This window comes from Myxine glutinosa, chromosome 4, assembly GCF_964187855.1.
Source record: "Myxine glutinosa chromosome 4, kmMyxGlut1.1, whole genome shotgun sequence".
Classification (NCBI taxonomy): Eukaryota; Metazoa; Chordata; class Myxini; order Myxiniformes; family Myxinidae; genus Myxine; species Myxine glutinosa.
The window spans coordinates 194,168,775-194,183,066 of NC_136264.1; the positions used below are offsets into that span (position 1 = coordinate 194,168,775).

Consider the following 14,292-nt stretch of genomic DNA (forward strand, 5'->3'; position numbering starts at 1 on the left):
ATTCGAAGTTATAGGCAAATATATATCAAATCTGGCGGCCATTCTGAAATTCAAGATGGCGGCCACCAGGGGGCGTTTCAGAGTTGGGTCCTAATCGAAAAATGTTCCTACTGGGGGTCCTCCACCTGTCTGCAAAGTTTCATAATTTCTCCACAAAGTGAAATATTTTTCGACTTAGCCGCTGGACTATATGTCAATGTGATATTTCAGGTTTTTCTTTTTAATAAATTTGCAAGACTTTTAAAATCCAGTTTTCTCTTTGTCATTATGGGGTATTGAGTGCAGATTGATGAGGGAAAAAATGAATTTAAACGATTTCAGCATAAGGCTGCAACATAACGAAATGTGAAAAAAGTGAAGGGGTCTGAATACTTTCTGAATGCACTGTATATGACATTCAATGTTTCCAACTGGAGAACTGGCAGACAAGTGTAGTCTACATTTGCATTTATTTAAGAGATAAACCACAAGCGACACAGAAACACAGGAAAGCAAATGACTGGCTCTTCTTCGCCCTCTATCTACACTTTCTCAATTATATATATACGGTACTTCATCTGAGAACATTCGTCAAGGCCCCTCCCTTTTCAAAATACTAATAATTAAAGGATGCTTCTGCAATCAGATGGCTCTCGAAGTGACTTGTTAATACGAGAGGTTTCAATGTCCAGATCTTCCCACACAGATTAACTTCAATATGAAAATTCATCACCTTTTTACTCTACTCAACTTTTCAAATTAACATCTCACCTCAACAAACATTACCAAAGTGACATGCAATAAAATTCCTTCCATAATCGGTTCAAAAATATTGGTGCGTTAACATGACATTGAAAACTATACACCAGCAAACAGTTATTCAGAATAATTCCTAATTCCTGGAGCTCTAGCATCAAACAGCTGACTTCAAGTCTGCCAAGCAGCATGTCAAACTAAAACGGTTATATCAAAGTTCAAAACTTCAAGGGGGGGGATTTTTTTGGAAAGTTGGAATAAACAGCACAACATTTCATTTTTAATCGATTTACTTTGTGGGGCACCTCACTCTTGAGGAGGTACAGATGACGCGTGAGCGACTTATGAGGAGATGCAGGTGGTGAATGAGTCATTCCTGAGGAGGTAAAGACGGCATGGGAGCCATTTCTGAGGAGGTGCTGGGAAGAAGGGACCTTCAGAATCTAAAGTTTAGATTATTATAAAAGGAATGCACTTGGTCCTCCTAAGTAGGTCCAGTATTCTGTGGACCAGGGGTCATGACCTGAGCTGTTGGTGCTTCACGGAATGCACTGCCTACCCCAGCATCAGCGAGACTGTTCTCAACTCATCAAAATGTCTTGCCATTTCAGGGTAGTTTGTCTTGTTGGACACAATTCCTAACCTCATCGCCAGACTGCTGTGACACCTGCCTGCTGATCATGTACTGTGTCATCTCAGTCGCTGGCGGTGATCGTCGAAAGAGCAGAAAAACAACCAAGTCCAACAGCCACAGCCCTCCGTGAACCAAGGGGCACAATACGAGTACCAGCAGCAAGACGTTTACCGTGGCTCGTAAAGGATCCCCACTGTAGTCCAACGCACGGTAGATATACGGATGACCCTTGAGGTTGATACCTCCCCTGAGCCAAAATATGACCGAGAATAGCAAGTACAGGCCGATGAAAGCCCACACATACACTATGTGCAAAAGTCTGCCCATGGTGTGCGAGAGCAAGTGTTCGGCGAGTATAACCACAACGTTTACACCATGAATCACCACGGTTGGTCCATCGATCGTAGAGGTTTCTGGGCTGTATTCAAAGGCCCAGTAGGTGAAAGCCACCATAATCCCGAGGTCTCCGCTGAGCGAACGCAGGAGCCACTGAAAGCCGAGTGAAACCTGCCAGAGCCGGGTTGGTGATGTGTCTTCTCCTGCAGACAGACAGATGTGCATCTCAATTCCCACATTCCACTTGTAGTTCAAATCATTTCGATGCAAATGCACAACAACAGATGATAAAGCAATGAGCATTAAGTTTATATTTACCATTCAGGTTTTCACAATGCAGTACCAAAATAAGGGCTCAACAATTAAACTCTACAACCTTGAAAATGAACACTTCACCACATCAATTTGAATATTCAGAACACAAACTGTAAGGGCATCAACCAGCCTCGGTGGTCTTGTGGTTGGAGCATCTGCTCCGAGTCTGGGAGGTCGGTGGTTCTAACTATATCAAATAGTTTTAAAACATGCTGCTTCCTTGCCTGACATTCAGCATTTAAAAAAAAGAATAAAGCATGGACAAACAACCATAGGTTGGCAATTGTAGCGCAGGCTTTTATGGGCCTAATGGTCTTCTCTTGGATCAAACTTCCTTGTAAGGGAACTCATATTCTTTTAAAAAATCCTTCCTTGGCACCACTGAGATTCTCACCACAGACAAAGCTTTCATCCACAGCTTGTGGATACTGCTCTCCCCTCTGAGCTGGTGCACCTGCCTCACACCCATCTCAGCTTCACGCTATAGAAACCAAGGCTTTTAGAATCATTGGCATCTCCCACGATGAAGATGATTCTGAGGGCCCCATCCCCCATCGAAAACCTTGATCTCCTCTACCCCCGTTAATATACCCCAAATCCACCTCCTTCAAATTTCCCGTTTTCTTTCCTGAAATCCCCTGTAGTGTTCCTCTTATTTATCCCATGTACCCCACCCCAGCCCTCTCTTTTCCTCAGATCTCCTGGTGTCCCTGTTATCTACTGTTGTTGTGCTTTCCTCTCTCTCCCCCTCTTGTCTCCTGCTCCCTGTATTATATGTTCTGTGTGTTAGCTCTTATAGGAGCCTCAACTTCGTATACAAAAAGAAAAGAAAAAAAGAGGTCAAATCCATGAGACATGAATACAATCTCATCCATTGCACTATTCATACCAAGCACCATTCCACCCTCACACAGGTATATATCTAGTATTTTAGGAAATGGAATGAGGGATGGCGGCACAGCGAGCACTCCCACAAACTGTAGGAAGTGCTAATCACACATCCAACGAGCACGGAATTTAGCCAGGATACCACAAATGGCCTACTCTTTAAAAAAAAAATAGACACCAAGACGTCCACCACCTACGTACCACCATTAAAATCCATTCTAAAACTGTGTGATGCCCAATACCTTTACCAGAGTGGTACCAGAAGTATAGTTTCTAATCAAATGTGACTTCTGTGAGTGAAGCCAAAAGAGAAGACGCGAGACAGCTCAGGGTGAGCTTGCCACCAACTGTGTCATCTTGCCACCTGTATTTGCAGTACACTTGAGGAAAGGGAAACCAGAACAGAATCATCAGGAAAGTGGAAGAAAAGCTTTAAAGGGAAGCGGTAGGTAATAAATGACAAACAAAACAGTCATTTTGGATCTTGCAATTGCAGCAACTTCCTCGTAATTATGAACACAAGATGATTATGGTTAAGTGGGGGTGTCTAAGCACTAAAAGAGCTGTGTGCTCAAATCTCACTGAACAGGGAACACACAACCAACTAGAACAGCACTCGAGAGAGAGCATTCGTAATCCCACTGATAGGCTGGATCTGGATCCGGATCTTAACCAAAATCTAATCGGTTTGTTTGTGTCACCCAACCAACTGATAACCCTCGTTTTGTCATAATTCGTCCACAACATTTTGAAATATCGTTGTTGGTCCTATCTCTCAATTATGAAAAATCACATTGACAATTAAAAAACCTATCCGGATCCGGATCTTTACCAGAATCTAATCAATTCGTCCTTGTCACACTCCCAATCTGACCACCGAGATTCGTCTGAATCTGTCCATAACTTTTTGAGATATCCTGCTCACAGACAGACAGACAAGGTGAAAACATAACCTCTGTCCATCTTTGGTGGTGGAAGTAATGAATGCCTTTTATTGGAAGTTGTTTTATATTGTATACAATGTTGAGACTGCGAATGGTTCGATGGATGTGCGGAGTATCGTTGAGAGAGAGGAAGACAAATGATGAATTGCGAAAGATGATGGGAATATTGCCTGTGATTGATGCTGTGAAGAGGAACAGGTTGAGATGGTTTGGTCATGTGTTAAGGATGAAAGTGACTGGTTGAGAAGAGTGACGGAAATGAATGTAGAAGGAAGTAGAGGACGGGGAAGACCGAGAAAGACTTGGCCAAAGATGGTGGAAGAAGAAATGCGGGCAAGGGGGTTAACAATGAGAGATGCAGAAAATAGGGCAAGATGGAGAAGATTGTCATGGGGACCGCAAGGCGAACCCCCGCTCTCGCAGGGAAAATGGCCTTAAAATGCATGTTGTTGTGTTGTATACAATGTTGAGACTCATGAAAGAGCAGGGTGAGAGGTTAGAAGAAAATGCACCGACTGTGGGACTATGAGGATAACAGGCGGGTGCAACAATGGCATGAACAAACATGTGGAGGAGAATAAGTGGAGCAATCTGCGAGTAAATGGGGAGAGGTAAAGTGGGCGCATGGGTGGTAAGAGGTGAAAATGAGGATATATTTGGTCAAGGTTTCTGAAGGCAATATCAGAGTGGCAGACATGTTGAGCACACTTAGCAATAATACCTTAGGGCTGAAAAACTAGTTTAGAGGAAGCATACCGATATTCGCCTTTGAGCTGTCGACTGTTGGTTCGATTCCCAGCTCGACTATAAACTGTCACCCTGGTGTTTTCCATGCAGGGCATCAATGAGCGTGCCATGGGTTGGACGTGACATTGAGATAGGCGTCTCGTCTGCCAGCATTTTCTGGTGGACGTTAAAGCTCCCATGCTGTCTTTCGCAAAGAGACGACAATTGTTGCTGGCACTCTGAACAAATTACAAATTTCAAAACCCTGCCATAAATTACAGGGAGTACCGCATCAGCGATTCACCCAAAGACGTTCCAGACCCGGAGACGCAGAGATTCACCCAGACACATTAACCAGAGATGATGCAACAAATGAGTGCAGTGACCTTGGTGGAGAGTTTTCTAGAGAGCTGGTAGAGAGCTATATGAAAAAGCTTGAAACGTATTATACCACGGTATACAAAATGGGCACCCGTTATTATCGAGGTAAAGCATCAAACAACTGCGATACAAAGTTAACACAGATTATCGCTGATAAGCTATTAGCCATGCAACAAACAAACAAATAACAAGACAGATCATTTAAAATTGCACAACCTTGCAGGGATAGTCTAGAAAAATGTCTGGTAATTTTTCAACCTTCACGTCCGCAAAATATACGTCTGGCCAAATTACACTAAAATAGGCATGGAGAACCTCCGGCCCACAGCAAGTTTTGATGTGCACAATGTCGAGGTTGATACTTTATTCATTATGTTTCGGGACTGAGGACCTCCAATCGGGCCTGCATGTTGATACTTTGTTCACTATTTTATATAGGTATTATCCCTTCACTCAAAACAACTAAAGAATAGCAACAAGTATCTCCCCCAACATGGAAACTCATAAAAAGGAAGCAGTTTCTGAAGTCACCTTAGGTAAGTTGCTTTCAAATTAGTAATACTAGGGCATGCCCGTACTATATCTATATCTAAAATTATATCCCCCCCCTCTATTTACATGAAATGGTTTGGTCCAAAGCGAACGGCTTGCGAGTGGTGACAATCCCCCCCCTCTATTTACATGCAATGGTTCGGTCCAAAGCGAACGGCTTCCGGAGTTTGGTAAAGAAATCGCCATCGCGTGCACAAACGCGCAGGAAAGCGAATGAATCGCAAATTCGTTTTTATTAGTTGTAAAACATAGTTTAACGCCAACATAGTTTGCAAACGTGAAATAAATGAATACGCTCTCAAATGTGCCATCCGAGGCAGAGTGTGCCCGCCACGTTCGGCACACGCGATCGTTCGCTGCTCTCTGATTGGTTGAATCGTTTTTTGTACATAGCTCGGTAAGTAATTGTCCGATTAATATGAAACCTTGAAAAGGCACATCCTCGGGTCCCCAGCAATATACCTGGCAAGTTAAAAGTATATCGGACCCGTGGTTGTCGAGAAACAGCGGTCACAGACAAACGTACAGACGTACAGACAGACAGACAGAGATTACTGGAATTATAGATAGATGACTGTATTATTCAAATGTGTATGGTTTCTATGTTACTTTTGTTTAGTTGGTCCTTGTCGTGCCTCCGTTTAATCAAAACGCAGCATATAGTACTTCACAAACACATTGCATATCTATCTGTGAATCTCAATGAGGATGTAAAATGTCGTAAAATATGTTGAGGGATTTTTATAACAGTACTTTTTAATTGAAATTGGCCCTAAATAAGGCTGAAAGCCACTAAATGTGAAGGGTTAAAGAGAAAAAGCAGAGGAGGAAATACGAGCAAAACCTCCACCAAGTCCTGAAACAAGGAAACCTCTTCACAGGACTACTCTGCAGGAGGGGGTAACTAGGGTACCATCCACTATAATATTCTCTGCCAGTCACTTTGAACCTCTGTCCATCCAGGGCGGAGCTTGGTTACTGCCGTGACTCCACCCACAATTGTAACCTGAAAATATATATACTGTATATATCAAATCATACGTCCGCCATTTTGGTCGCTACTTACAGGCTTTGGCTTCAAGCCTCCGGTGTATATTTGAAGACTGAACAATGCGTGAAACTTTGGGATACTCATGAAACTCATGAAATATCATGAAAAAGATGTGTTTTGATTACAGCCCATGCAGAGGAAAGAAAATAGTTATTATAATAATATGTGAAGTCTTAAAAAAATTAAAAAAAACTCTGGAAGGTCGTTGAAAAAAAAAATGGAAGGTTGGAAGGTTGTTGTACGTAATTTCGGTTTTCGCGAAGGTTTTCCAAGGCTGAATAGTGTGCAAATACAGGATTTATAAACATACTATTTCACATGTGCATCGACGTGTATTCACACACGTGTAGTAAATCAATCATTTACATTAAATAATTGCTGGATCTGCTGAATTGCCAGCACCCATTTTGGAAAACTCAACGTGCAGCATCTAACTCAACATGTGCAGCTGGCCTACTGGTTTGTATTATTCTATGACAGCAGGAACCGCTACGTGAAAGCAAGAGGGCATGCTTCTTATTATCGTGACGCAAGCAACGCACGCATGCACGCACGCACGCACGCACACACGCACACACACACACACACACACAAAAGCTGACCCTCTCACATGCAATGGTTTATCCCATCTCTTCTGAGGCAATCCTGTACATACTCTCAATCCTGGAATGCTAAATCCTGTGGCGGAAGGATAATGTGATCTCGTGAAAATCGGTATCTCTAAATCATGTAACAAGTCTGTGTCCATCCTTAGGCAAGCCAGACAAAATGATCCTACGAATTTCAAAGCTAAACTCTCCAACCAGTCTCCTTCCTCTATGACTATGTCATGGGGGATGCCTTGTCAATTCCGTCTTTGGTGTCCCACCCCCACCAACTCCTCCATTCCCTCCAAACCTCAAATGGCATTATGGCAAACCCTGCCCGAGTTAAGGCACATAGTCTTAACTCTGCCTCCAAATCTCATGTACCCAACCCATCCTGTTGTCCGGCCTTGACTCTGCTTTGGTTACGGGCCCAGATGGCATCAGTAACCATGTTCTCAAATCCTGTTCTCACACTCTTGCTTTCCATCTATCTGCTCTATTCAGTCTGTCCTTCTCCTTTGACCACCTCCCATTGGTCCGGAAGTCAGCAAACATCACTTCTATCCACAGGAATGATGCAAGAACAAATTAAATCAACTACAGACCTGTGACCATACTTAAAATTACAAGCAAAGTCATGGAATCCATCATTGTTGCTGGTGTCGACTTTTTCCTGTTTTCAAACAGCCTGATCTCTGACCGGAAGTTTAGATTCCGTTCCAGTCACTCAAATCTGGACATGCATCTGCTCTTCGCTCAGCAATGGTGGAAGGCCCTAAGTCTCAAAGAAGAGATCAGGACTGCCTCCTTGAACATACTGTATCTGTGGCATTTCATAGTCTGGTATCCTGCTTTGCTTGACATGTTCTTTGTCTGGGGCAGTGGCATTTGGATTTATGACTTCCTCCACTCACTCAGTTAAAGTGTTGATATGAATGGAGCCATCTCCTCCCCTTTCCCAAAGCAGTGTGATGGGCCCAGTCTTGTTCATCGTTGATATAAACGACCTTTCTGATGCTCTGGAAATCCTCTCTTTCTTTTTGCAGATTTCACATCGTGTCGTACAGTACCCCCACCCCTCTGCTGGACATACAGCGGCTGCATCTCTCTCTTTCTCTGCTTATCTGGAATCGATTAGATTCTGGTCTGATAAATAGACCTTGTTCTTCAATACTGGAAAATCTCACTAGCTCACGCTGGCACTCCGAAAGAATCGTCAAACTAACCCACCCATTTATTTCCATGGTTATCTGTGTTAACCCTTGCTCTTTTGCTCCAATGGGAGACAACACCCAAATTGTGAATTTATGCTTACTTTCCATGGTGGATAGCATACCTCATTGATTTCATCCATTTATCTATTTTTGTAGTCAGCCACTGGAAGAGGTTCTGTCTCTCGAACTAGTAGGCCTCACCATCAGCCATGACCTCTACTAAACATAGCAAAGCTGGTGTCTAAAGACAGCCATGCTTACTGGAAATTGTCTGTCGTTCAAAATAATGTCTTGATAAATCAGAAGGTCTCACGTCCTACAAGGCCTTTGTCCGTAGCTCTTCGAAGTAATGCTCACCAATATGGGCAGGTGTACTAGCATCTCCATCTCTGACTCCATTGCTCTTCCTCTCTCTTCTCCTGGAACATGTGGAATATAAAGCTTTCAACTTTATTGACACATCCATTGATGAGGCCAAAGCACAAGGACTGTTGCTCTCACATTGCAGAGAAGTCAGTGGCTGCTCTATTATTTACTTCCTCTCCTCAAGTCTAGCTCCCTCTGATCTACCAGCCCTCCAACCCTCCCCAGATACTCTGGAACATGTGTTCTTCCAGGAACCTACTGGTTAAAATTCCCATATCCAGTGTTACTTCAAACGTCCACTCTTTTGTTCCTCTTATCTCAGCTGGGGAACTGCCTTCCAGAGACGGTGGAATATTTTCCTGCAGGGCCTCAAGCAAATGGTCATCGCTATCTCGTGTCATCCCCTATCCCGATCTGAAATCTTTCCTACCCCCATTAGCCCTACCCAAACCAACCCTCTTACTTACCGGCTACTGTGTTTCATTTGCTTCTCCCTCTACCTTGCTCGTTGTACCTACCTGTGGTCATACCGTCACTATGTTGCCTTTTTCGTCCATCAACTCATTTTTACATAAGCCTCGAGATTTTGAATACAAAAACACCTCACAAAAGAAAACACCCTGATGACGTCTCTGACATTGCCCCCAATGTTCTCTCCTTACTCCTCCTACCGCACTCCGGTGAAATCAATTAAATAAATGGATGGATTGAATTAATGTGGGGTTGATAAAGGGCAGGCCCGATGGGAAAATGGCCTCCTGTGTTCAAGTTCCCTGCACTTCCCTATACAGTACATAGTTATTTTTAAAAAGGTCGGTATCATTTGATTGTTACCACAACTCCAAGGACAAATTCCTACGAGTCGTTTGTTGTGTCTGTGAGTTTGTTACTTTCAACCATTGATCCAACATGTGTATAAACATGGCACAGGCCAGCACACATCTGACTTTATATAGTCCACCAATGATTGTAATGATTTCCTCCATCATGTTCACATTCATGTCCCTCCAGCACCTCGACAGAGGGATGTCCGTGTCTTCATATCAGGCTTTCACAACATCAGAAGTTAAACTAAACCAAGTAAATGGTTAAAGAATTGAATATTTTGCAAAAGTGTTGCCACGGATCATTCTTCTTCTACTACTTCTCGCATCGAGATCGCTGAAATATGGAATGGCCAGCGGTCTCCAGACTTAAACCCCATCGAGCTGGTTTGGGATGAACTGGACAGAAGGGTGAAAGCAAAGCAACCTACAAGTGCAACACATTTGTGGGAACTTCTGCAACAGTGCTGGGAAGAACTTCCCGAACAATATTTGATTTCCATTGTGGAAAGAATGCCCCGAGTGTGTTCGGCGGTTATATCTGCAAAAGGTGGCTACTTTGCTGAGTCAAAAATTTAAATTAAATTTTGTTAAACAAAATAATTCTATGATTTCTTTTTATCTCCAATTGTTTATTTGTTCTGTGCTTAATTTCAGAGTACATTGAGAGATCAAACTCTTTAAAACTCTTTAAAACTCTCTTTCTCTTCTCTTCTCTTCTCTTCTCTTCTCTTCTCTCTCTCTCTCTATCTATCCCCCACCCCTCTCTCTCCTGCACCTCTCACCTCCTCTCCCCCACCCTCCCCTTCCTCTCTCTTTTCCTCGATTGAGAGAAGAGAAGAATCTCTCGATTGAGAGATTAAAATTAAAAGGAGACCGAAAAACAACAACAACCACAGTTCCCGAAAAAGGCCAACCCCCGCTTGCGGGGAAACATGGCCTCTAAAGGTGGTTTTTATTGAGAGATTAAACTGCGTAAATTTCAATAAAAACTGGAAAAATTGAGGTGTTCTAAAACTTTTGACAGGTAGTGTATATATACAGTATATATATATATCGAATGAATGTTTTAAAATGAATTATTTTGAAGGACATTAGACTCTGAATGGCGCCAAAATGTCGGACTTTGAGACCTAATCTGCTTGTCTAATCTGCATGAACAATGCTCTGCATTCTTGAAACTGATTGCAATATTCACACATCCTCTGTGACTCCTCTAGAGGTCAAATTGACCATTGTTAACTTTTCTTTTTTTTTGTATACAAGATTGAGGCTCGTGTAAGAGCTAGTGAAGGAACTGCGCTCCAACGCGAGTCGAAAGAATTGACGCGACCAAAGACGGAATTCGTCCGAGTTGCTTTATTGAAACAAAACAGCTCAGGTATTCTGACAAGCCCGTTTTTCGGGCAACAATATATATACACATTTATGTCGGGAAGTTTGCCCGGCAAAAGCTATACCGGGCATGCCCGGGTATCAAGGGCGAGCCTTGGAAAGGCGAGTCTGGACCTGCCCGGGCGTGTTTGGCTGCGGCCTGGCAAGTCGAGGCTGGGCGTGCCCGGGCGCTCTGGGCGAGCACTGGAAAGGCGATAGCGGGCATGCCCGGACGCTCTGGGCGAGCCCTGGAAAGGCGATAGCGGGCATGCCCGGACGCTCTGGGCGTGCCCTGGAAAGGCGATAGCGGGCATGCCCGGACGCTCTGGGCGAGCCCTGGAAAGGCGATAGCGGGCATGCCCGGACGCTCTGGGCGAGCCCTGGAAAGGCGAGAGCGGGCATGCCCGGGAAAGACGAGACCGGGCGTGCCCGGGAGGTTCGGGCGTGCCCGGGAACAGTGAGTCCGGGCATGCCCGGGAGAGGCGCGTCTGGCCGTGTTCTGGCCGGTGCAAGGCGATTATGTACATCCAGCGGTAACCGCTACACTAGCACATTAAACACACATTAGCAGACAACACACAAAAACATAAACGGACACATAAAACAATAAAGGGAGGGGGATACAAGATGGGGAGAGAGAGGGAAGCACACAACCACAACAATAGAGAACAGGGACATCGGGAGATCTGTGGAAGGGAGAGAGTTGGAGGAGATCTGTGGGAGGGGCAGTGGGGGAGGGGGAGGGAAGGGGCTCACGGTATGAAACAAATTGACACTACTAGGAATTTCAGGAATGAAGTCAGAGATTGAAAGAGGTGGATTTGGGGTGTATTAACGGGGGTAGAAAAGATCAAGGTTTTGGATGGGGGAAGATAAGAGATGGTGGTGAACAGCTGTTTTTTGAAAGTTAATTAACCTGAAATGCAACCTCACTGATTATTGTTTTACAATCTGCATATCTTTCCTTGCAAACATGCAGTGAAACAGACTTCCATTGTATCAAGCAACTTGCTGCCCTCAGGTTCAGGCAGCTATACTACAGTGCATTCAGAAAGTATTCAGACCCCTGAAGGAGCAGCGCTCCTGCTTGAGACGGACGAAGTGACGGACAAGACACAAACTCGTCCGAGAAGCTGTTTATTGTATAATCATCTCGGGAACTCTGAAAACCCGTTTATTGGGTTCGCATATATATATATCCAAACCAAAAAGCATACATCAGAACCAAAGCCCTGCCTCTCAGGCGAGGCACGCTTTGGTGGTCATGTGACCGACAGGTGCAAAGGATTATAACCTCGGCGCCGCAGTTTGGCCGCCGGTTACGTCACCGGCTTGGGCCAGGAGATTCTGTTGCTGGTCTCGAGCTTTGGGGGACCCATGGGTCGCTACACACGCCCCCCCAGAATCGACTTGGTCCAGGAAGGTCAACCTGAGGGGGGTCCGGATGACCCGACCGAAACGACCCCTGGCTGGTCGCGGGGGGGGGGGGGGGTCCGGTGTGGTGGCGGGTGGCCGGACGGGGGGTGCAGTGGACGGGGGGCGGCCGCGCCGCGGTGGGAGAGCCAGCCGTGGCGGCTGGCCGACGTCCATGTGGGCCGACTTGAGGCGGTCCACCGAAATCTGGTCCGCCCGGCCGCCGATGCTGATGACGAAGGACTTGTTGTCCCGTCGTAGGACCTGGAAGGGTCCGTCGTATGGTAGCCGGAGCGGCCCCCGGTGCGCGTCGTGGTGCACAAAGACCTACTCCGCCGTGCGGAGTGCTGGGGGGACGTAGGATTGGGGGTCACCGTGGCGGGACGTAGGATTGGGGGTCGCCGTGGCGGGACGTGGGCACCGGGGCGAAACGTTGGGCGGCCTCCTGGAAGTCCATGCGCTGGCGCGCGGCGGACCAGGGGCTGGTGGCGTCGGGCACGAACTCGCCCGGGACGCGGAGGGCCTGGCCGTACACCAGCTCGGCGGTGGACGCCTGGAGGTCCTCCTTTGGAGCCGTGCGGAGGCCCAAAAGAACCCACGGGAGCCGGTCGGCCCAGCCGTCGTCCTGGAGGCCGGCCATGAGTGCGGCCTTCATGGAGCGGTGGAACCGCTCGCACAACCCGTTGGCCTGGGGGTGGTAGGCCGTGGTGCGGTGCAGGGTAACACCCAACGTGCGGGCGACCGCGCCCCACAGTTCGGACGTGAACTGTGGGCCGCGGTCTGACGAGATGTCCGCCGGTGCGCCGAAACGCGCGACCCAGGTGGCGGTGAACGCCTGGGCCACGTCGGCGGTGGTGGTGGAGGCGAGGGGCACGGCCTCTGGCCACCTGGTGGTCCTGTCCACCATGGTAAGCAGGTGGGTGAACCCCTGCGATGGGGGCAGGGGACCCACCAGGTCCACGTGGACGTGGTCGAAACGTCGCTCGGGCACGGTGAAAGGAGCCAGCGGAGCCTGGGTGTGACGGTGGACCTTGGCCCGCTGGCAGGGTGTGCAGACGTTGGCCCAGTCGCGGACGTCCCGTCGCAACCCGTGCCAGACGAAACGTGCCGACACCAGCCTCTGGGACGCCTTCCGGCCCGGGTGTGAGAGGCCGTGGAGCGAAGCAAAAATGCGCCGCCGCCAGGTGACCGGCACAACGGGGCGAGGTCGGCCTTGGGAGACGTCACAAAGCAGGACCGTGTCCGCGAAGGGGACGTCAGCCAAGCGGAGGCCCGTGTCCGCCACCCGGAGCGCCTGCACCGTGCCGTCGGTGGCCTGGTCCGTCGCCATCAGGGCGAAATCGACGCCGAGGTGGACGGCGTTGGCGCCGGCTCGAGAAAGGCAGTCGGCCATGGCGTTGTCCTTTCCGGCGACGTGCCGGATGTCCGTGGTGTATTCCGACACGGCGGAGAGGTGGCGCTGCTGGCGGGCCGACCACGGCTCCGTGACCTTGGCCATGGCGAAAATCAATGGCTTGTGGTCGACAAAGGCCGTGAACGGGCGGCCCTCCAGGAGGTGGCGAAAATGGCGGCCGGCCAGGTACAGCCCGAGGAGCTCGCGGTCGAAAGTGCTGTACTTCAACTCGTTGGGCAGGAGTTGCCGGCTGAAGAACGCGAGCGGCTGCCAGGCCCCGTTTACCCATTTCTCATGAACCGCGCCCACGGCGTAGTCGGAGGCGTCCGTGGTGAGGGCGATGGGAGCATGGGGTACCGGGTGGGCCAGCAGCGTGGCATTGGCGAGGGCCCGTTTCGCGCCGGTGAAAGCAGCGTCCATGTCCGTGGACCAGACGACGTCGCGCTTTGCCGGCTGGCCGCGGAGGGCGGTGTACAAGGGCCGCATGAGTTGCGCAGCTCGGGGCACGAAGCGGTGGTAAAAGTTCACCATCCCGAGGAACTCCTGCAGCGCCTTGACG

At 47.6% G+C, this 14,292-nt stretch overlaps 1 protein-coding gene across 1 annotated transcript in view; it reads right to left on the reverse strand.

Annotated features, from left to right (window-relative positions):
• Window positions 1–432: 432 nt before the first annotated feature.
• Window positions 433–14,292, reverse strand: part of LOC137425595 (protein rolling stone) — a 45,867-nt gene continuing 32,007 nt past the window's right edge. Inside the window, exon 3 of the mRNA XM_068114176.2 lies at window positions 433–1,908. Within this exon, the coding sequence (XP_067970277.2) occupies window positions 1,343–1,908 (566 nt within the window). The 3' untranslated portion in view covers window positions 433–1,342. The remainder of the gene's footprint in view (window positions 1,909–14,292) is intronic.